The following is a 23762-nucleotide window of genomic DNA, read 5'->3' on the forward strand; positions in this document are numbered from 1 at the left end:
ATCAATAAAATATACTAAAAAATATATATTCATCCATGCATTGCTATTATTATTCCTAAATCTTTAAAAAAATATATTTTATTGCTGAAACTGGTTTGGCTCAGTAGATAGAGCGTTGGCCTGCGGACTGAAAAAATATATTTTAAAAATTATATTTTATTGATTTTTTTACAGAGAGGAAGGGAGAGGGAAAGAAAGTTAGAAACATCAGTGAGAGAATCATCGATCAGCTGCCTCTTGCACTCCCCCTACTGGGGATGTGCCTGCCACTGATGTATAGATATATGCCCTTGACCAGAATCAAACCTGGAACACTTCAGTCCACAGGCCAATGCTCTATCTACTGAGCCAAACCAGTTAGGGCTATTCCTAAATATTACCTGTCCTCTCTGCTCTACTTGAGTTTGATAGTTCTGTCTTCACTAGGAAGATTTTTTTCTTCCCTCATTTCTCCAAACTTGTATGCAGTTCCGGTCAACACATGACAGGGCACCTGCTTTGAACCGGGCAGGATACATGGTGGTGCTGAGAGGCTTCCTGGCACAGAGCATCTGTCCCCAAGCATCCAAGACAGGGCCTGGTACAGAGATGGCACCTCCAGCATCCACCATTATACCTGGTACAGAGTAGGTATTGTCTTATAATAGTTTTAGTTCTCTTATCTGTGACTTAGAGAGAGGATGCCAGACCCTGAGGATGTTTGTTTCCTGTCCAGGTAAGTTATATAGGAAAAAACTGCTTTTATTCTTCAACACACACACACACACACACACACACACACACACACACACACAGACAGAGAGAGAAAGAGAGAGAGAGAGAGAGAGAGAGAGAGAGAGAGAGAGAGAGAGAGAGAGAGAGAGAGAGAGAGAGAGGAGTCATATTTTCCTTGCTTCAGTGTGGAGTCCTGGCCAGGTATGTGTGATCAGAAAGCTAAGTTCTTAAGCTCGGTAGTAAACTAGAACAGCCTGAAGTTTCTCAAATGCACAATGTTCTCTCTGGCATCTAAGATTTTATGCTTATTTCATCTCTACATCACTATCTTTATCTCAGTAACTTACAATTATTTTTCTGATTCCAGTTTAGATAACCCTTTCTCCAGGAAGATTTCTCAGATTCCTCAAGACTGGTTGAGCTTCTGGTCTATTTCCTCCCATTATACCCTGTCTTATTGTTATGTAGAACTTTGCACTTTCTTGTAGCCCTAAATGACTATAAATTCTTTGAGGGGATAGTGTCTTAACTTCACTTTCCTCTTCTGAAGTGGAAGATATTTCAGTTCAACATCCTCATAGGTTCTCTCTCAGTTGTCATTATCTACAAGACTATGAGTCTACTGAGCTCCCACTTTCAATATGCAGCCATATACCCCAAATTGGACCCACGTGACAGAGTTTGTCATGGTGGGATTTGCCGGGGTGCATGAAACACGCCTTCTCTTCTTTACACTCTTCCTCATCATGTACCTGTTTACCTTACTGGAGAACTTGGCCATCATCATGGTGGTGATTTTGGACCCTCGGCTCCGGAGACCCATGTACTTCTTTTTGACACACTTGTCCTGCCTTGAAATTGGGTATACCTCAGTCACAGTGCCCAAGATGCTGGCTGGTTTTATTGGAGGAGAAGGGGACAAGAATATCTCCTATGCTGGATGCCTTTCCCAGCTCTTCATCTTCACCTTTCTTGGGGCAACTGAATGTTTCTTACTGGCTGCCATGGCCTATGATCGTTATGTGGCCATTTGTATGCCTCTCCGATATGGGGCCTTGGTGTCCTTGGGCACCTGCATCCGTCTGGCTGGTGCTTGTTGGCTGGTAGGCTTCCTCACACCTATGTTGCCTATCTACCTCATGTCCCAGCTGACATTTTGTGGCTCCAATGTTATCGACCACTTCTTCTGTGATGCCTCACCTTTGCTAGCCTTGTCTTGCTCGGATGTCACCCTGAAGGAGACCACAGACTTCCTGGTCTCTCTGGCGGTGCTCCTGACCTCCTCTGTGGTCATTGCTGTGTCCTACAGCAACATTGTCTGGACGCTGATGCATATCCGCTCTGTGGCTGAGCGCTGGAAGGCCTTCTCCACATGTACAGCTCACCTGACTGTAGTGAGCCTCTTCTATGGCACTCTTTTCTTTATGTATGTCCGAACCAAAGTGGCCTCCTCCATCAACTTCAACAAGGTGGTGTCTGTCTTCTACTCCATTGTCACACCAATGCTCAATCCCCTCATCTACAGTCTTCGAAATAAGGAGGTGAAGGGAGCTCTGAGCAGAGCCATTTCCCTCAAGTCTTGGAAAGGCCAGTGAGGGGGCAGGTAGGGACCAGTTTCCTTGCCCTTTAGAAAGAGGGTGGTGAGGACTATGGAATGCAGCAGAGGTCTGAGTAGTTAAGCATTATGGACTATGTATTAGTTAAAATAAAATGCTAATCTGCTATAATAAAAGAAATCTAACTATAATGTACCTTAAAGAATGAAGGAGATTTTATCTTTCCTACAGGAGTCAAAGTTGAGTGCTCTTGGTTGGTGGGTGACTCTGCTCAACAGCATTTAAGGATCCAAACTCCCTTCATCTTGTGGCCCATGAAACCAATTCAGTTCAACACTTGTTTTTAATGACCTGTGAGCTAAGAATGGTTTTCATACTTTAAAATGGTTGGAAACTACCCTGGCTGATGTGGTTAGAACATTGTCCCATGCACTGAAGGGTCATGGGTTGGATTCTTGGTCAAGGGCTTGTACCTGGGTTGCAGGTCCATGCTGGAGGCAATCAATCAATGTATCTCTCTCACATTTATATTTCTCTCTCCTTTGTCTCTCACCTTCCTTTCTACTCTTTCTGAAAAGCAATGGAAAAAACATCTCAGGTGAGTATTAACAACAATGACAACAACAAAATAAAAGTTTGGGAACCAATCAAAAGTAGAATGATATTTCATTACACATAAACATTTTCTATAGTTAAAAATGTCAGGGTCCATAAACCAAGTTTTATCAGAACACTGTCACACCATATAAGTTGTCTCTGGCCTCGTTTGTGTTACCATGATAGAGTTTAGTTGTTGTGACAAAGACCATTTGCCAACCCCCAACTTAGCACCTTCTTGTAATTCACATTGTCAACACTGGCAGGAAGGGTGAGAATGGAGCATGGAGGAGAGACTTAAGGTTTCTCCATTAGATGTGGCAATTATCACTTCCACACACCTCTGTTGGTAAGAAGTTAGCCACAGGTCACATCTAATTGCAAAGATGGTAAATACAGTCTATAGCTAAACTGCCTGATATCTAACCAGAACTGATTATTGTAGAAAAGAGATTATTGTATATTATTGTTTATTGTACAAATTTTGGTAGACAACCAGCAATTTCCATCACAATGTCCCCAGAATCACAACTGATTTTCCATGTGACCCATGGCATTTATCTGCTTTGTAATGACGTTATCTTATTTGAAATATAGAATGGTCCTTCCTCTGTACCACATGGCTCCTTGAAAATTGTTTTAAAAGCATATCTATGGAAATGTCAGCTCCCTTGGAATAAAATTTAAAAAGACAATTACAAGGGGAAAAAAAAGCAATTGTACTCCCCTTGATACTTCCAGCACTACCTGGTACCTACCATTCACAGTCATGGCAACATTATTGACTGCATTTCCTATGGACAGCTAGAGTTTTAAAAGCTGCTGCTAATAAAAATAAACCATGAAATCATGTCAGGGAAAATGCATGTGTTTTTGTTTTTTTTTGCATACAGAAAATTTCTGAGAATATAACTCCTTCTTTAGGGGTATATTTATTCACAGAGTGAAAAATAGTCTTGGGAGGTGCTAACTATGTTAAGCATAGTCACAACTTCATTGGTATCCAGGAAATGTCACAGGGAGTAATTCCAGAGAGAAACAAGAGTTATTAAGATAGAATTCTATAAGCAGTGCTGTTTATCTTGCTTTACCTATTCTGCATATCAGGATATTGACTTAATTATTAGTAAGGAACAACCTGGTTTCTATCTTGGAGATGGTACTTTGATTTGGGACTTGGTGAGAATGACCACAGATACACTCTGAAATCAGTACTCTACAGTTTGCTGTGTACCATTATCTAAGACCATCAAAGGCTTTGATGTGCGTCTACTTCACTGCGGCCCATCTGGATGGACCTGCTTCTCTGGTGCCATAATCTTTTTATTCCTTGCATCTGTAATTTGGTTACCATTTCTCTTTTCAGGGTTTGTAGTTGTTGTTTAGTCCCTTGCCTTTGAATTTGCACATGCCAACTATTTAGAAGTTTATTTCCAAGGCACAATTATGGAGATTCTGTCTTTGACCCTGGGATGCTACAGCTCTCTGTTTCTCTAAAATGAGTCTTCTTTATCTATAGATTTTCCCCCCTTTTGCTGGCTTCACTGATATTGGTGTAAAAACATTGTCAACCAGCCATGGCAAGGTAGAAGCATTTTAAACCCCTGTCAGCAGGAACTTAGGATGGATCTCAGTATTCAGAAATGTGGATGCCTTGACACCTTGAGACATTCAACTCTGTCCCTTCCCGGAGAGCAGTCCAAGAGGATTATCACTTAATTAATTGATGCCCAGTACTTGTGGGCTTCATTAACATCCCACCTTCTCTTGGGAGTGGTGGGCCTTCATTTAGAGCAGATTTTGTTCTAGTGGTTGCTCAACTGTGCCTCTTAACACCAAAGACAAGCAGCTAACCAGAGTAGGTACAGGTCATTGACTTCTTATAAAAGAGTTTCATATATATATATATATATATATATATATATATATATATATATTGTTTACTACAATCAGGTTGGGAGTATTACCCTGTTTCCCCGAAAATAAGACAATGTCTTATATTAATTTTTGCTCCCAAAGATGCGCTAGGTCTTATTTTCAGGGGATGTCTTATTTTTCCATGAAGAAGAATACAGTACACATTTATTGTTAAATGAAAATAAAGAAAATTTATTACCTGTATATGGTACGGTAGTACGGTAGTTGTCAACGCAAACCAGACAAACTGTGAATCCTACAGTATCAAGAATTTACTCATTTATTCAATGACAATCATGTCATCATCTTCTTGAACATCATCATAACAATCCAATTCCTGAATTTCCTGGTGAATTTCTTGTGACTCCATTTCTTTCAGAATCAGTGGACCAAATCTCTCATGTTTAGCCTAGGGGGGCCTTATTTTCAGGGGGATGCCTTATATTTCAGTCAGAAGGAAACCTGTAAGTAGGTCTTATTTTCGGAGGATGTCTTATTTTCGGGGAAACACGGTAGATCATAAGCTCTTTGCTTGTAAGGATACACGTTAGTCTGTATGAAGGTCCCTCCCAAAACTTATTAAGATAGAATAACTTGAAGCAAGGGTCTCATAAAAATTTCAGTTATTCAGCAATGAATCAAGAGATACAGGAAGGTTGGGTCCCTTTTTGCCTCAGTCACAGCAAAGGAATACCTAGGATGTGCAGGAATAAGCAGATTTTGAATCTTATAGAGGGTGAAGGACAGGGGTTATTAGAATCAGTCAGCAGTATTTGAAAGAGCTGCCCAAAACGCCCTGAGAATCTCTCCTTGGGAGTAGTGAGGGCCGGATGATATGGGATTGATATTAAATTATATGATGGGGCAAAATTGGTAATTTTCTTAGGTGTGATAATGGTATTATAATATTATGGTCATGTAGAGGAATATGCTTAATGACCATGATATTTTAAAAAATGTCATTGAATTATGCACTATTTTAGCTTGTTTATTTTATTTAGTTTTCCCCATCCAGTGTAAGGGATAAATTTCAATGCCTTCCAGTTTGCAAGATTTGTTTTCAATACTTGGAACTTGCTAAACCTTCAAAAGTTGAAGGCTTTTGTGCTCCATTCATTATATGCTTTGATAAAAGATACAAGATTTCTGACTGATTTAAAATGAATACAATAGAAATTTTGAGAACATTTTAGCAAATGAGCCCTATGTTATTGCAGATCACTTAGGCTGATTAAAAGGTAGCACTTCAAAGGCTTACATACTTTTACCATCTTGTGGATAAGAAGCAAGAAAGAAATGTTGAGCTAAATTACCTTTGATGGGACTGAAAAGTCACGTTTCCCAGAGTGAAATGTAAACACACCTGCTATTTTAAGCCACGATCAGCAGGCTCAGTGTTTGAAAGCAAGTGTTGATATACCTACAGCAGATTTGTATCTTCTACTTTTCAAGTCCTCATTTTGACTCCCATAATGGATGATAAAAGCAGACAAACATTTTGTGCAAAATACGTGTTCATCATCAACTTTCTTGAGTAACACACATGTCTATTTTGAGTCTATTGCTACCAAAAATGTTTACTGCAAAAACTCTCAGACTGCTCTATATATTTCTCTATTTTTTGCACATTTTCCATTTATTCCTACGAAACTACAGTGGACAACCTGTTGGCTTCATGTGCTATGAAATGGGTCACAATATACTGGTTGGCACACCAGTAGATGCTGGAATTGATTATTTCTCTCACCATTGATCTAGACTGGATAAACAAACCTTCCCTTATGTTTTCATTCCAGTAGTCTGTTCTCTCTCTTTTTCTCATTCTTTCTCAATTAGTATCACAACTTTAAGCCTAGGTAGATAAGAAACTCAGTTCTAGTCAAGGGGAAATAATTTATCTGTCAGTGTAATTTGGAATGCCATAGTTCAAATGCTGGGTTTTGTTTTTATTATCTTAGCCCTTAAGGCTGAAAGAGTTCAGATATTTTAAAATATATAATTTATAGTCTCTGATTTTTATTGTTTCTTATCAAGAAATTAAAACTATCCAAATGCCTTTAGAAGCAACCACCTACCACACCATCTTGGATTCCTCATTCCTTACCATTTGTTGCGTTACAGAGACCTCATAGTTCCCAAAGCTTTGCTTTTACTGGCCATCACATTTTAAGAGACCGTTGTTCATTATCTATTGGTTGGCCAACCACGATGAACTATGGAATGAAAGAGCAGTAGTCTGCATCCTATATCATAATACTAGGTAGTTCTTACTGATTTAGGCAACATAGCCAATGTTGTGATGATTAATTTTATGTGACAACTTGACTGGGGTGCCAAGATATTTGTGGGTGTGCCTGTGAGGGTGTTTTTGGGTGAGATAACATCCAATTTGGTGAATTGAGTAATGCATCTGGTCCTCCTCAATGTGGGTGAACCTCATCCAATGTATTGAGGGCCTGAATAGAGAAAAAAAAAAGCTCAATGAAGAAGAATTTGCTCTCTCTTCCTGACTGTCTTTGAGCTTGAACATAGGCTTTCTTGTGCCTTAGGACTCAGGTCCAACACAACTTACACCACTGGCTCTCCTGTTTCTTAGGCCTTTGAACTTGAACTGGAATTATATTATTGGCTGTCCTAGGTCTCCAGTTTGCTGACTGCACATTGTGGAATTTCTCAGCTTCCATAATTGCATGAGCCAATTCCTTATAATAAATATATTTATACATCCTATATAATAAAAGACTAATATGCAAGTCAACTGAATTTGTGGAATGACTGGTTGCTATCATGCGCACTGACCACCAGGGGGCAGATGCTCAACGCAGGACCTGCCCCCTGGTGGTCAGTGTGCTCCCAACAGGGGGAGTGCTGCTTAGCTAGAAGCTGGGCTGATGGCTGGTGAGCGCAAGGCCCACTCCCTGAGGGCTCCCAGATTGTGAGAGGGTGCAGGCTGGGCTGAGGGACCCACCTCCCTTCCCCTCACTGAGTGCATGGATTTCGTGTACAATAATAATTTACTTGATTCTTCCAAATTCTCTGGTGGTTTCTTGCTTGCAATAATCCTGCTACTAATTACCAAATAAAAAACTGTGAATTATAAATAAAACCTTTGTTTTAGAGCTGATTGTTGCCATAGCAAACCCAGTCTGTTCTGACTAATCTAAATCTCAAAATTGATTTTTATCATCTTCCTTAATCTTTATAACAATTATTTCAAAAAGGAAATATTAATTGAGTATTTTCTCCAGAACTTTTTCAGGAAATGGATGTTATTTGGCTGACACATGATTAGTAACTCCAGGATGCTTAATTTATTGGACAGAGGTAGTATTAACTATTTTAAAGATCAAGTGATTAAGTGGGGACATTTATAAAGCTAGATATTATATATTTTATTTTTTATACATGTATGATATATAAATTATGGAAATTCCATTTGTAGGACTGAATTGACACACCCATCCTGACAATATATGCTAGTCTTCTAATTTTTAAAAAATAGTTCTTTATTGTTGAAAATATTACATATCTTCCCTTTTTTCCTCCATTGACCCCCTCCAGCCTGTCCCCACCCGTAGCCGTAGGCCCTCATCACTCCATTGTCTATGTCCATGAGCAATGCATATATGCATACAAGGTCCTTGGTTGATTATCTCCCACTTACTCCTCCTCCCCACCTTCCCTCCAAGATTTTGCACTCTGTTCCATGCTTCCATGTCTCTGGATTCACTCGATGACAGAATTTTGATTAAAGTGCACTGGAAGATGAAAATTAAATAAAAAAGAGAAATAGTAATTGGTTTTTTATTTGAAGAAACTGATGTTCTAAAAAGATAAGATATGTACAACAGAAAAATTATGGCCTGAAAAACTTATAATATTTACTTTATAATCCTTTACAGAAAAAAAATCGCCACCTCCTGGTCTAGAACAATAGCTTGTCTGACGGAACAAACAGTCTTAAAGATGAGGCCCACCTTCATTTAAAAAAAATATATATATTTTATTGATTTTTTTTGCCCCCCTCCCTCCTATACATACCCTCCCTCCCCAGAGTTTTATGTCCATTGGTTGTACTTATATGCATGTATACAAGTCCTTCGATTGATCTATTATCTTCCCCAGATCTCCTTCCCCTCCCTGCTGTAATTTGACAGTTTGCTTGTTGCTTTACTGTCTCTATATCTATCTTTTGGTTCATCAGTTTATAATGTTCTTTATTATCCATAAATGAGTGAGGTCATGTGGTGTTTCTCTTTCATTGATTGGCTTATTTCACTCAGCATGATGTTCTCCAATTCCATCCAGGTTGCTGCAAATGATGAGAATTCCTTCTTTTTTATGGCATAGTATTCCATTGTGTAGATGTATCATAGTTTTTCCACCTTCATTTTTTATTGATTTGATTTCTTACAGAATAGTAGTCTTTGTTTTCCCCAACACCTACCAACTTAGCTTTTAAGTATTTTCTTTTAGAGATTCAGATTAGCTTGATACACTGACATTTGGGCAGTGTTTGGATGAGTGCCTTGGAATATAAAATACTTTCTGAGTAAGATCATTCAGCACAGTCTGGTTTTCTGGCCTTGTGGGGTATATGTCCCTGTCACACCATATCTCTCAGAACTAGGTCATTGAGTAGATAGCCCCAAAGATAAGATGGTTTAGTTAATCTTGAAGATGTCAGAAAAGCATTAAATCAGGAACACAAAATCAATGAGTGTTCAAGCGGGAAGGAAATTTACAAATTTAGAAATTCTATTCTTTTGGTACTAGCAAGAAGGAAGACATCCCTGGAAAGGGGCGGGAGGGGGAGACACCCAAGTTTCTAGAATGGTGAAGAGGAAAGCCTGTTTATCAAACAATCCCCTCCTTTGACCATTTAAAGACTCAGTTTTATCTTATACCAGTGCAACACGCCCTATTTGCTAAGATAACCAGTTACTCAGCTATTCAAAGAAAAAAAAAAATTAATGGGATGGAAAGAGAAAAACTGAAGGCACACCAGGCCCCGGAGATTCTATAAGTCATGATGTCAGAGTGTAACATGAGACTTTTGAGTTCTAGGAATGGATCTGAGGTGGGATATGGGGAGAAGAAGAAAGTTCTATAGGGTTGCTGGAAACAAATGTTATCACATTTGCATTTTTTTTCTTGTGTGCCTCGTGGTTCCTTCTTTCTGTTGGTGGGTAGAGGTTGCATATAATGTTGGTGTCTTTTATACTATATTGATATAGTATAGGAAAGAAAATGGACCCAGAGGTCCTCTCTCTCAGCTATACATGTTCCAAAACACCTGGAATCTACCAATGACCCTTTTGAAAGCTGCTTTCACATCCTTGTTTCTCAGGCTATAGATCAGAGGATTCAGCATGGGGATGACCACAGTGTAGAAGACAGATACAACCTTGTCTTCCTCTAGGGATTTGTTTGAGCCACTACGCAGATACATGAAAATGAGAGTCCCAAAGTAAAGGACTACAGCAATGAGATGGGAGGCACATGTGGAGAAAGACTTGGCCCTGCCACCTGAAGTTTTCACTCTCAAAATGGCCTTGATGATGAGTAGGTAGGAAATCAGGATGACCAAGGCATTGGCTAAAAACACAAAGTTGCAATAGAAAATGATAACCTCACTGTTTGTTGTGTCATCACAGGCAAGCTTCAGCAGGGGTGGGAGGTCACAGAAGAAGAAATTGATTTGATTGTTATCACAGAAGGAGAGGGTGAAGGTACATGTGGTTCGAAGAATGGCCCCTGATATCCCACAGACATAGGCTCCCACCACTAACCTCCAGCAGATTCTGGGATTCATGGCTATGGTGTAGTGCAGTGGGTTGCTGACAGCAACACAGCGGTCATAGGCCATCACCGCCAGCAGGAAACACTCTGTACCTGCGCAAATGGTGAAGAAAAAGAACTGGGCAGCGCATTGGCTATAGGAGATGACCGTCTTGCCTGTGGCCAGTGTGGCCAAAATCTGAGGAGTGATGACTGAGGTGTAGCAGGCATCTAGAAGGGAGAGGTGACTCAGGAAAAAGTACATTGGGGTGTGGAGTTGGACATCCAGTTGGATCAGAATAATCATCCCCACATTCCCCAGAAAGGTAACTATATAGAAATTCAGAAACACCAGAAAGAGGAGAATCTCCAACCTAGGGTAGTCAGTAAAGCCCATGAGAATGAACTCTGTTACTGTGGTGAGATTATTCTTGGCCATGGATTCAATGCGCACTTTGGATGAGAATAAAATAAAGAATAAGAAAACCTTAGAATTAAAATACAGTTTCTTTCTCTGGAGCTTTAGGTTTATATTTTCAGGCAAATTTATCGAACTTGTTTTTGAGAAATCCTTTACCTGGCTGATTCTTCTTGGCCTGTATTTTTGGAACTGAGCCATGAGCTGGTGCTTCAATTCAAACAAATTTTGGTTTATATTTGGAAAATTCTGTGAAGATAAGAGAAACATAGAGTTAGATTTGGAAAGAATCTATTCAGCATTAGTTCTAGTCCCCGTTGGATGCTGGAGTCTCCTCTACCACATACTGTCTACATGGCCTTAAGTTGCTGGGTGAGCCTCCTTCTGTGGACAGCTCTACTTGTTAATTCTATTTTGGAACCTGGATTCTTTCTACCTTTATCTTCCACACATTGGCTTAGTTTTTACACCTTTCAGACAATCATGACAATTTAATTCCTGCTCATGAAAACCTTTCAGAAGTTGGGAGATGATGAATCTGCGTTGTATATTGACTATTCCCTCATCTTATCTATTGATATATTTTTTCTAATTGCATAATTATGTGGTCAAAATTGCTCAGTCACATGATATTAAATGTTATTTAAGGCTACAGCTTTGTAGCTAGAAGATATATGTTCTGGAGATCTAATGCACAGCATAATGATTATAATCAACAATACTGTATTATAAACTCCGAAGTTGCCAAGAGACTAGTTTTTAATTGTTCCCACCACAAAGAAGACATAATTATGTGACATGATGGAGATGTTAGTTTACACTATGGTGGTAATCATATTGTTATATATAAATGTATCAAATCAACACATTGTACACCTTAAACTTACACAATGTTTTGCCAGTTATATCACATCATATTAATAAAAAGTTTGATTTTGGAGTTTTTTTTTTGTTGTTTTTTTTTTGTAGTTCATGTCTTTTCTTCTTTCTCTTTTTAAGGTTAAGATAGTCTTGTTGGGCCATATCTCATCTTTGTTATGTTCTTGGGAAAACTGCTTAACCGAATTAGAGTCCAAGTTTTCTCAATAATAAAATGGAAACATAATCATGATTTTTGAAAACCTAACTGGATTTTTACCTAATTTGGTAGAGTGTGCTTATTTTTCAGAAAGTCAATTTCCAGAATATTTCCCAGAAGGAAAAAATTCAGGACCAGAATGGTGGCACCCAGTTTTGTATGATTTTATTTAAGAAGGGGTTTGGGTGTCAGTAGCTTGTATGGGCCCAAAGTAGAGGGCAAGAACAGGTTCCTTGAGCTTAGAACACTTTTCAAGAGGAAAAGCCAAGGTCTATGACCAGTAGACATTTTAAGAAGGCCAAGGGACACATGGATTGACATCCCCACTTATAAAATGTTTTGATTATAATAGGTAATGTAGAAAAATATGAGATCTCTGGAGAGAGTCTGGAAAAAGTGTCAGTCTTACCAAGAGGAACCCTTCAGAAAAGAGATGCCCTGAAACATTGTGCTTACTTTAAATTGAAACCTATCCCAAACTCTTCTTTCTCTTGCCTCCAAAGGTTGAGTTCATTGGGGAGAATGAAGGAGCTCAACAAAATTTCTCCTTACCTTATTGAGATTGGTTTCTCAAAATGTTTTGTTAACATTTACTGAGCTATTGGCCTGACTCAGGAAACATGTAAAGCACTTGAAAAGCTTTATTTCATTTCAACTTGACATTATGAGAGTAAAATATTTATCTTCATTTTTACAGTTGAAGAAACTGAGACTTAGAAACATTAAGCACTTTACCTGAGGTTTCATAGAAAGACAAGATGTTTAGCTAGAAAGACAAGATGTTTAGCTCTTACTCTTGGTCTCCTGGATCCAAGAATTATGGGGCTGAACCACTATGGTGTGCTGCTCTTCCTAATATTGGTAGTCATTTATTAAGCACCTGCTATGTGCCGATCAGGATGTTAAACATTCTACATACATTATCTTACATAACCCACACAATGACCCCGTGACAAAGGTATTATTTTGTCTTGAAGAAAATGAAAACTTGGCCTAAAACGACATGATTAGTCATGGAAAAAGCCCAGATTCTAACTCATTTCTGTCTTATTCTAAGGCCAATGCTATAGTACATATGACCAATCCCACTTCCAGCATATTACAGGCAGTATCACAATTTACAGTAATGTCCCTTGTCTAAGTATTGCACTCCAATACCCCACTCTTGCCCCATGAAAGTGTTTATATTTTCTAAAATTTACCTCATGACACATAAGTCTCAAGAGATTACAACTATATATCTAAACAAATCCACCCAATCTTACTTGCATATTTTATACAAGAGCTAAAATTCCAGACTGGACACAGTCCCATTTAATGACAAGTTACAATGACAATGACCAGATTCTCTGCCCAGTTTCACCTTCCTTAGTTTGTGCAAATCATACTTCAGAGCCAGTATCCTCTCAATGTCACCAAAGTCACAATTCCATCTTAATTACCTGATGAAATAATCCATTTGGGTTTATCTTAGGTTTGGAATCAAAGTAATTCAAGGTAATTTAAGCATTTTGTAGAAAGCAGCTACTATTGCTCAAATAGATGAATGTAGCTGACAGATTTTTACTGAGAAAACCGGTGAGATATTTAAAGTGCTTTTGGGGATGGTCTTGTGGGAGGGAGTCAGTGAGCACAAATGTTATTTCAGAACCATAAATCAACACTCGGGACAGCCCCCATGACTCTTGGGAAAAGCCAGTCTTATCTGGGAGAACACACTTCAGCAGGAGCTCATTATCTCATCTTCTCCACACATCTGAAAGGATTAAAAACAAATCATGTGGAAATAAATGAACAAACAAAACAGAAACAAACTCATAGATACAAAGAACATTTTGATGGTTGCCAGATGAGAGGGTGGGGGTTTTGGGAATGGGTGAAAAAGGGGAAGGGAATCAGATGTGCAAATTGCCAGTTATGAAAACAGTCACACGGATGTAAAGTACAGCATAGGGAATATAGTCAATAATATTGTAATAACTATATGTGGTGCCAGGTGGGTACTAGGCTTATCAGGGTGATCACTTCATAAGTTATATAAGTGTCTAATCACTATATTGTACACGTGAAATGAATATAATATTGTGTGCCAATTGTAATTGAAAAATAAAAATATTGCTAAGAAAACAGAAATCTTGTGGGATTTTGTGGCAACTTGTAAGTCTCATTAGTCTGAAAGCTCATTTGCAGATTCTATAGGGAATGAATTATCTTAGTTCCTCTTTGCCAGTGGCCCTCAATGTCCCGCTGTATCAGTTCATCAGTGCTAGTGCCAGGACCGGAACTCAGAGCTGAGGACTGTGTGAAGTTCTCTTTCACCTGTATCCATCTTTAGACTTGATGGTCTTGTTGCAGCCGCTGAAACCTAGCTCTGTTGTCTGCTCAGAATTTCATAAGGAAGAATTATTGGTTCAGGAGGGAATGAGGCTAGGATGGTATAAATATGAGTCATTTGAATCTATATGCAGAGTAGCTTGTTAGTTAGCCTTCTGTAAAGATCTATTTCCAGAGTTTCTACTGGCAGCTTTCTCTGGCTATTTCAGCTTGCATGTCTTCCCTGGTCTCTGAGGCCTGTACTTTTGTTATCACCACACAGTTTGGCACTTAGTTCCACTTGCCTTACATTGTTCATGGCTGTTCCTTAGTGGTTAGTTTCATCTTCCCAGCTAGACTGTGTGTTTCTGGAGAATCAGTCTTGTTTCCTTCTAATAACTTGTATTCTGCTTCCAGAGACACTCAGTCTGCTCAGGAGAATTGCCCCGTTGCTCTGTATGTGTTCATCCATTCATTAATGTAGGATCAGAAGTTTTTTAGCAAGAGGGCAGTCAGAGAGGTCATTTACTGTACCCATCCACTCCAAAGTGATATGGCTGGGATAAATCCTTTCGGTAATTAACAAGCATTCAGCCAGGCCAGGGTGGTTTTTGCAACTGAAGATGTCTAATGATGCAAGAATATATTACAAAGAAGGGAGGCAGCCATAGATCAGAACTTTTGGTAGAACTGACAATTCTATCTTCCCTGGAGTAATTTACAAGGGACAGTGACAATTGGGGACAAGGTAGAGAAGGAGATTGAATATGCTATAATAATTGTATTCCACGGAACCTCCCCTGGGGAACTTGTGGAAATGGGTGATTTTAGAGTATTTATTACCTTTCTTCTTTGGGGGAATCTGTACTAATAAAAGGGTAATATGCTAATTAGACTGGAAAGACCGGATGCCCTTCCAGACGTCCTACTGGACAAATCAGGCAGGCAGGCATGTGAGCAGTTAGGAGCCAGCAGTCCCAGATTGCGAGAAGGATGTAGGACTCCCGGTTCAGGCCGGATCCCCGGCAGTCAGACAACTCCCAAGGGCCCCAGATTGGAAAGGGTACAAGCCGGGCTGAGAGTTCCCCCTGCCCCCACATGATTTTCATGTACTGGGCCTCTAGTCAGAATATAATATTGTGTCTTTGGTTGGGTTCCTTAAAAAAGACCAGAAACAGAGATTTTTGGGCAAGTGTTTCATGGAGGGGTGCTCTTAGAAGAACCCTGTAGAGGAGTGAAGGGTACAGAAAATAAATAAGCAAAGATGCAGTCTCCACTGGAATCTACCTTTGGTCTGATCCTTAGGGGAACTCTGGAGTATGAAATACACCACATGCTCAGTTCTGCCTTTAGTCAAGGGAGTTGGCCTTTTATAGCCTATGTCAATTATTCATTGACTGTGGACTGCCCCTAAGATGTGGAGGTGTAACCCCCTAGACATTTCTGGGAGAAGCAGATTCCTTGGTTGAGGTCAATACTTCAGAGAAGGCTGTATCTATTTCATAGCTTACAAACTTCAGATATATCAAAGGTTATAAATATAGGTGAATCTTAGTCAGCTTTTAATGGGGGAACTGTATTTTTAAACAAACAAACAAACAAACAAACACACACACACAGAAAGAAACCATAAAAGGCATATGTATTTATCTACATACTAGTAAAACGTTTAAAATTTTATCTGTCAAGTACACCCTTTATGGTTAAAAATAAAACCATAAAGAAGTTTTCCTGACATATGTGGAAGGCATCTCGTTGGATTTACCTCCTAGGAGTAAGTGAGAGGGGGTGGAGTATAAATGCAAATGTGACCTCATATGACCTCTTCCCAGTTCTGTATGTAATTGGGCTGAGGTCCTGGAGAGATATCTTAGGGGGCTAAGGTTTCCCCCTGAGGAGAGTGGGTTCTCAATCTCAAGCTGGGGTTCCCAGGCCAGAACACCAGATCTGGGAAGGATTGCCCACATAAAATCTGGCTGTGAAAATCAGTATATTTTATTGTGTTTGCTACCCAAAGTCAAATCTTCTATCACCATAAATTTGACTTTCTTTACTCTTTACTACCCCCATTCCCATTCCCTCTAGTAACTCCCATACTATTATTCTGTTTTCTACAAGTTTGTATTTGTTCATTTTATGCTTTCCATTTTATAACTCACATATAAGTGAAATCATAGGCTCTTAACATTTTCTATTTGATTTATTTTGCTTAGCATAATATTATCAAGATCCTTCCATATTATTGCAAATGGCAGTATTTTATCTTTTTTTATGGCTGAGTAATATTCTGTTATATACAATATATGTATCACATCTTCTTTATCCAATTAGCTAGTGAGGGACACTTTGGTTGTTTCCATGTTTGACCACCATGAATAATCCTGCAATGAACAGACGGGTGCTTGTGTTTGCGAATGTTTTCAAATTTTTCGGGTAGATACCCAGAATAGGGGTTGCACTCCTATGAGTCAGGTACTGTTCATGTCCATCTTACAGAGAAAGAGCTGAAATTCAGAGAATTTAAGCAACTGGCTGGGATTTGACTCCCCGGTGGTAGACTTTCAAAGCATTCCAGTTCCATGACACCAGGCTGGTCTGCTATTTTATAGCAGAATTGCCCTCCTAATAATTTCTTCCAAGTTTAAATGTTTTTACTGGAGAATATATTTTTTATATATTTGTGAGCTTTAATTCAACTGAAGTTTTTCCAAACAAGTTTCTAAGGAAAAGGAAAAATAGAAACTATTTTCATTTCTAGATTGAGCAACTTCTTTACTTGAACACAGAGAGCGTGGGTGGAGGGACCTATGGTTGTTTTTCACCTTTCAAATATTTTGAGTCCCAAGTCCACACTGACAATTTCAAGTGACCATCAAAGCATCTTCTAACTCCTTTCCTTATTCCCCTTTCCTCTTTAAGCCACCACAAACAGATGATGCCAGTTCTATTTTAGCGGCAGTGGGAGAACCATTGTCATCTATGTCCATTTTGTTCTGTATATTCATCTACCTCCACAGTGTCCAGCTTATAGAGTATAAAGGCATGTCTTTTATGAATCTCTGTTGCATACTTCCAGCTGAGAGCAATGGCTACTTACCTTTCGACACATCATACAAACTTTATTCTTCACCATTTTTAAATAACTTTAAGCCTGACTTGGAGGATCAAAGTAGGTTAGTTTTGCTGAGCTATATAAATACTCTTCAGATGCATGGTGATACACTCCCCACAGAATGTGTTATTATAAAGCTGGTGTCTGGGCCTTCCTAACAATTTCTTCCAAGTGCAAATGTTTTTACTTTTAGAATCATCTTCCTGTCAGTTTTCTTGTTTGATCCATAGTAGCCTCTTGACTCCTAGCTCAGTGCTTTCTCTGCTCTAAGATGATTAAACACCAACGCCTGCTGGGATTCCTCTCTTCTGAAACCCCTGTGAGTTTTCTGAGGTTTAGTGGATGTTTGTTTTGGGGAGCATTAGTAATCTCAAGGTCTTTCTCCTTTAGCTTTGGAATTCCACATCCTAGGTGTGTTTGCCTAGGCTGACATAAAAATGGGGCCGTGGGTCTTGGGCAGACATAACTAATGTGGGAGAAAGATAACCCTAGGGTTACAGAAGTGCACCAGAGGAGGCCTGTGTGGGAGAGAAGCTCTTCTGTGCCTGATCAACAATTAGATAACAGGTCTCTGAGAATATGAAATGCTGACGTTACTACCGTGGAGCTTGGTGGGTTCATAGCATTAAGGATTCACTTTCTTCCTATGCATCCTTAAGAGCCAGCAATTTCAACTATTTTGTGGGCTTCAAAAAATAAGAAACTGCTGCTCTGTTCATATTTCCCCAGCAACTTAGTTTATCTAAATGGCCTAGGACCAAATACTTCCCTCTAAGGCTGCACTGATTCATGGTTCTTCTCCCCGTCTGGAGACTTTGTGGAGCTGCTGTTTGTTTTCCTTAATTTTAATCAGGGAATGGATCTGCTGTTCTGTGTGGAATTATCAATCATTTCGGACCAGTTCAGGAATGTAAACAATGCATCACTAGGCAAAGCGGCATTGTTCTTGGAGAGAACCGAACTTTCCAACTCCTCGGAAGGTCAGGCAACACTGGGAAACCTCAGTTTTCTCTAAAGTTTTCCTCTGCCCTTTTCAAAATGGGCACACTGGTGAGTGGAGGATCACATGGAGTCGTATTGAGATAAGGGACCTTCCCTGCTGCTCACTGTCTCAATGTGGAGGCCCAGGTCACTGCCTGGACACTTGGATTTATTATATGTGTTATCATAAAGCTGGTGTCTGGGCCCTCCTAACAATTTCTCCCAAGTGCAAATGTTTTTACTTTTAGAATCATCTTCCTGTCAGTTTTCTCATTTGATCCATAGTAGCCTCTTGACTCCTAGCTCAGTGCTTTCTCTGCTCTAAGATGATTAAACACCAATGCCTGCTGGGCTTTCTTCTGAAACCCCTGTGGTGTCAGGGGCACAGTCCTGGAGAGCTCTCCAAGCTTTCCATGTTCTCTCTCGAGCCTCTGTCTTTCTTAGACTGATTTAGGTTAAACCACTGTGTATGTACTGTCTTACCAGAACCCATCTGGCCAAGTCCTCTGGCGGCACTATTATTGGTCTGCGGCTGATAGGACCAATCCTTCTGATTATACTGGCTCCTGGTCAACAAGCCATTTTATTTTGCATTTACTGATTCATCAATATCTATTTACAAAAGAGATGTAAAGTGGTTTGTAAGAATGCATGGCATGAAGCAAGATAAAAGATTAAAAATGAGGAATGAGATCTGGGCAAAGGGAAAGGACAGGTAGGCAGGTGATAATGAGGAAGTAGCAGCAAGGTTGGCTTGCATGGTTTTTGTCTGATCCCTTTAACCTGTACTAGAGGGGATGGTTCCTCGGTGGCTGCACCTTCCTCATTAGAGTTCAATTTGATGTGACTCTTTTCTCCCCTCCCCTCCCTTCAGGCAAGATATGAAAAAAAGGAGATACTACAAAAAGAACACCTATAGTGTTTCCAATTCTGAATTGGGGTCATTTTCCAAAACCTTTATTAAACTTATGTTACTGTCCTTCTTGCTCAAATGCAGAGAGCAATATAAATTCTGGTCATAAAAAGGTGCTTACTACATGGCAACTCATTATTACCATGCTCATGAGCAATGGGATGGCAGGTGGGAGCTGGGGTCTGACAGACTGAGGTTCAAATCCCTGCTCAGTGGTTTACTTAAACCAAATGGCTTAATCTCTATAAGGCCCTGCTTCCCAGTCTGTAAATTGGGATAATAAGACTATTAGTGTTTGGGTGTTGTGAGAAGTATAATGAGGCAGTTTGTGTATAATAAAACACCTAGAACAATATCTGACACAGAGTGAGCGTTGTCTTAATGTCATTATTAATATACTAGAGGCCCAGTGTACAAAATTCATGAACAGGCAGGGTCCCTAGTGGCTGCTGGCTGCAGCTTGCTGGCTGGGGCCTTCCTTCATTTCACACCGCCCCCTAGTGGTGGTGGGGGAGAACATCAGATGCGGACCTTTATTTCACCAGTAGTACAGATTTTGTCAAACAGTGATCAAAGTTTCATTTCCTTATTTAGCTGAAATCCTATGAGATCTTTCTCAAATTCAATTTTTATTTCCAGGTTGGAAGAATTACAAGAAGAACCACCTTTGAAGTGCACATTCAGTATTTCCAGCAACCCAAATTATCAGCACCCAAAGGTACTGAGGCAAGATTGTCCAAGTAAGTGGCAAGAACTTCATCTATATTAGAATTCTAAACTCGGTGTGATGGCTTTGTCCCTTGATGGGCTGTGCAGGCTAATTCTGGAATGTCTTGATTCATGTATCTTTTGAATTGATACTGATCTGGCATTAAAAAAAATGGGGCCGGTCCTTTGGAATAAGAGAAGAACTTGGAAACCAGGCCATGGTGCTTGGCAGGAACAGAGAGGAAAAAGTGACTTGGCCTGTACAGTTTGTAGAGGTCCTAACAGTGCTTGCTCTTCACGGCTCGCTGCTCACTGTCTTGCACCCAATTCCATTTGTTTACATGCACATCAAAAGAACTGCAAAGGATGATAGGGTTGATATTGGGACTCCCGGGGGCTGTGGATTAGGAGATAAGATTCCAAAATGTTCATGAACCTAGAAGCATGTTACATTGTTGCATAATTTAGAAAAAAATAATTCTCAATGTGTGAGTCAGACTATGTGCTAGGCACAGTATGTACATTATGTGTTTCACAATGACATTGTGACTTTGGTGTTGAAATCCCCATTAATTCAATAGGAGATTAAGGCTTAGAAAGATGAATTAACTTGCCCAAGGTCTCTAGGAATTTGACCTAAGGTTTGATTTCAAAGTTTATGACCTTAAAACTCTACCAGTAGGGTTTCTTTAACAATGTGGAATTCTCTGGCTCTGCGGTGAGGCTGATGAAGGTTTTAATTTGGAACCTTTCAGAAGTATGGAAATGTCTAAGGAACTGAACTCTAGCTCTGGCTTTTCCTCTTAACTAACTGTGAAATCATGCACTAGTCACTTTACTTCTTTGACCCTCATGTTCTTCTCTTGAAAATTTGTGCTTCTGAGGTCAAATGAAATAAAGTTTGTGAAGAATGTCAAGTGCTTTACAAATTTAGAATATTATCATAACTATTATAAAAATGATCAAATCCAGCCATATTTACCATGACTTATCTTCAATGAGACTTTAAAAAAAATTTCAGTGTGCAATCTAGGATTCATGGCAGAGAATGGCTCTGTGGTGACAGAATTTATTCTGATGGGGTCCCAGATGTAAGGAGAGCTGCAGCTATGTCTCATCTTTGTGGTCTTGGTTCTTTATCTCATTACCAGAGGGGCAACCTGAGTATGATAGTGTTGAGTCAGAGTGACCCTTGCTTCCAGATTCCCAGGTACACTCTCAGCCACCTTTCCTTCCTGGACATTTGCTACTCTTAGGCTATTGTCCCTCAGTTGCTTGAGACCTTGGATACTGATAAGATGGTCATTACCTATGAGTGCTGTGTGACCCAGTGCTTTTTGTTCACACTCTGTGCTAGTACTGAATAGTTTCTTTTGACTGTGATGGACTCTGATCATTATGTGACTGTGTGTAACCCCCTTTTTTATACCACTGCCATGACACCACAGACATGCCTGGTGCTGGTGCCGGTACATATGCTAGTGGCATGCTCAATTCCTTGACCCCTAGAGAAGTCAATCTTCTCAATCTCCTTCTGTAAGTCCAACCAGGTTGAACAACTTCTTTTGTGACCTTCCACCCCTGCTAAACTTTCCTGTAGTGTGAGCAGGCTATGGGAATAAGTGATCTACCTCTTTGCTTTCTTGGTCAAAGCATTTTAGTGATTCTTATATCCTACTTGTTTATCATTTGGGCCATTCTGAAGATTTGTACAGAAGGTGGCAAAGCCAAGATTTTCTCCATCTGAGCTTCTCACATGACTGCAGCTTGGGACATTCATATTCATATTCCTGAAAGGTAACATGAGCAAATCCCTCAGGGAGGACAAGATGGTGTCAGTATTTTACACTGTGGTCACTCCTACATTGGACCCAAAGATCTATAGCCTGAGAAATGAGGAAGTGAAGGAGGCTCTGAAGAAGAACCTTCATAGGGTGAGGGTTTCCAAGTAGCAAAAAAATTTTAAAAGTTTCTACAAATCAATCATCTTTTTGGGCTTTGGCTTGTTCCCTTGACACATGATCCAGAGCTCATAATTACAAAGACACATTGAGGCGGACAATTACAGTTTGAATTTTAGCGATTTATTTATTAGCTCTATGACCTTGATCCAGAAATTCTCTGCCTCTGTTTTCACATCAGTAAAAAGTTCTGCCTTCCTGTGATTATAGTCAGGATTAAGAGAGATGGAATGTCAAAGGACTTAATGAATAATAACAGGCTATAAAATGTAAAATTTATTTTTCTGACCTGACCTGGATATTGTTGAGTGTTTTCATAGGAATTCAATTTTTTTCCCTGCAAAGTTAATTTTTGCACCTGGAGTAATTACAAAACAATAGCTTATTGTTTACTTAGTAAGGGCAGTCACATTCTTTGGTTGTGGGTAGTGAGGTGGAAATCAGCCTTGACCAAAAGAAAAACTTTTTCTCAACATTAAATCATATCCAATTTAATTATTTGTCATGGAAAATACAAGTAGTTAAACAGAGAAAGAAAAAATAGAGGGGAAATGTGACTGTGAAATGTTGAACTATAATGTGTTAGTCTACTTACAAAGATAACATAGAGGATCAAGACACAGTAGAATAAAAGAAAGATGTAATGATTTGCATTAATTACTAGAAACGATTTGGTCTTGATATAGAGCTGAATTGAGTATCATATATGACTTTTGAAATATTTCTTGATCACCAAAGATCAGAACTATTTTATTTCTGAAGCATTTTCCATGGACCATCTGCCTCAATCAACTCAAGCTGTTTTATATTCCCCCATAATGAAAACCACTATCTACTTCCATCTCCTGTAGGACATTTACTTTATTATCAGAAGACAGATAACTATGAATGCGAGTGCCACCTTTTAATGACCTCTGCATCTGCTAAAATATTACTTGGGAAACATCTTCATGGAGATTCAATCTTATTGACCATGTTAGAAAATATTTACTGACAATCTATTATGTATTTAACATAATACTAGGTTCCAGTATATAGTAGTAAATAAGATAGACACAGTTCCTCCTAGAGATTAGAACCATCCTAGATATTAAACTATTATACAGTTAATTGATTTTTTCATATGATATTGGAAAATGGAACAAAAGAAGCACAGAATATTGTTATACTACATAATGGGATCCTGACCTATTTTGATGTGGTCAGAAAAGGCTTCACTGAAAGAACTAATATTTAAGTTGAGTCTTAAGGAATAAGTATGGCAGAATCATGGGTGGGGGAGACTATTCCAGATTGAAAGAGTTGCAAATGCAAGGGCCTGTAAAATAGGATGCCTTGAGGAACTGAGAGAAGTGAGAGACTGCAGCATAAGGAGTGAGGGGATTTATGTGAGATGCAGCCTGTGAACTCAGGACAAACGAGGGCACAGAGAGCCTTAAAGGCTCATTCAGGGACTTGTGAACTTGACTCCAAAAATAAGGCATGAAATGATCCTATCAGAATTTTAAAAAGATCCCTTTGACTTCAGTATGATGGATAAGGTGATGGAAGGAGGCACACCTATTTCATCTAAGAAACAAATGGTGTATCCAGGGCATAGTGCTTCCTTTGCATACAATATTGTGTACTTCATTCTAGAATACATGTTAGGCCATGGAAAGTTAGTGGGAGCATGGCCATTCTAGGAGAGATTCTTGGCACAATGGTGAAACT

The 23762-nt window shown here is 39.3% G+C and overlaps 2 protein-coding genes across 2 annotated transcripts; one reads left to right on the forward strand and one right to left on the reverse strand.

The window, feature by feature from the left end:
* Positions 1-1342: 1342 nt before the first annotated feature.
* On the forward strand, positions 1343-2327 carry LOC118713689 (olfactory receptor 6Q1). Its single transcript, XM_036428563.1, has one exon. It carries the CDS (start codon positions 1356-1358, stop codon positions 2307-2309), a length of 954 nt encoding a protein of 317 aa, XP_036284456.1. The 5' UTR covers positions 1343-1355; the 3' UTR covers positions 2310-2327.
* A 7729-nt stretch (positions 2328-10056) lies between these two features.
* LOC118713130 (olfactory receptor 9I1) lies at positions 10057-11018 on the reverse strand. The gene has a single exon (XM_036427516.2). It carries the CDS (start codon positions 11002-11004, stop codon positions 10057-10059), a length of 948 nt encoding a protein of 315 aa, XP_036283409.1. The 5' UTR covers positions 11005-11018.
* Between the last annotated feature and the right edge of the window lie 12744 nt (positions 11019-23762).

This window comes from Pipistrellus kuhlii, unplaced genomic scaffold (assembly GCF_014108245.1).
Source record: "Pipistrellus kuhlii isolate mPipKuh1 unplaced genomic scaffold, mPipKuh1.p scaffold_m20_p_9, whole genome shotgun sequence".
Taxonomy (NCBI): Eukaryota; Metazoa; Chordata; class Mammalia; order Chiroptera; family Vespertilionidae; genus Pipistrellus; species Pipistrellus kuhlii.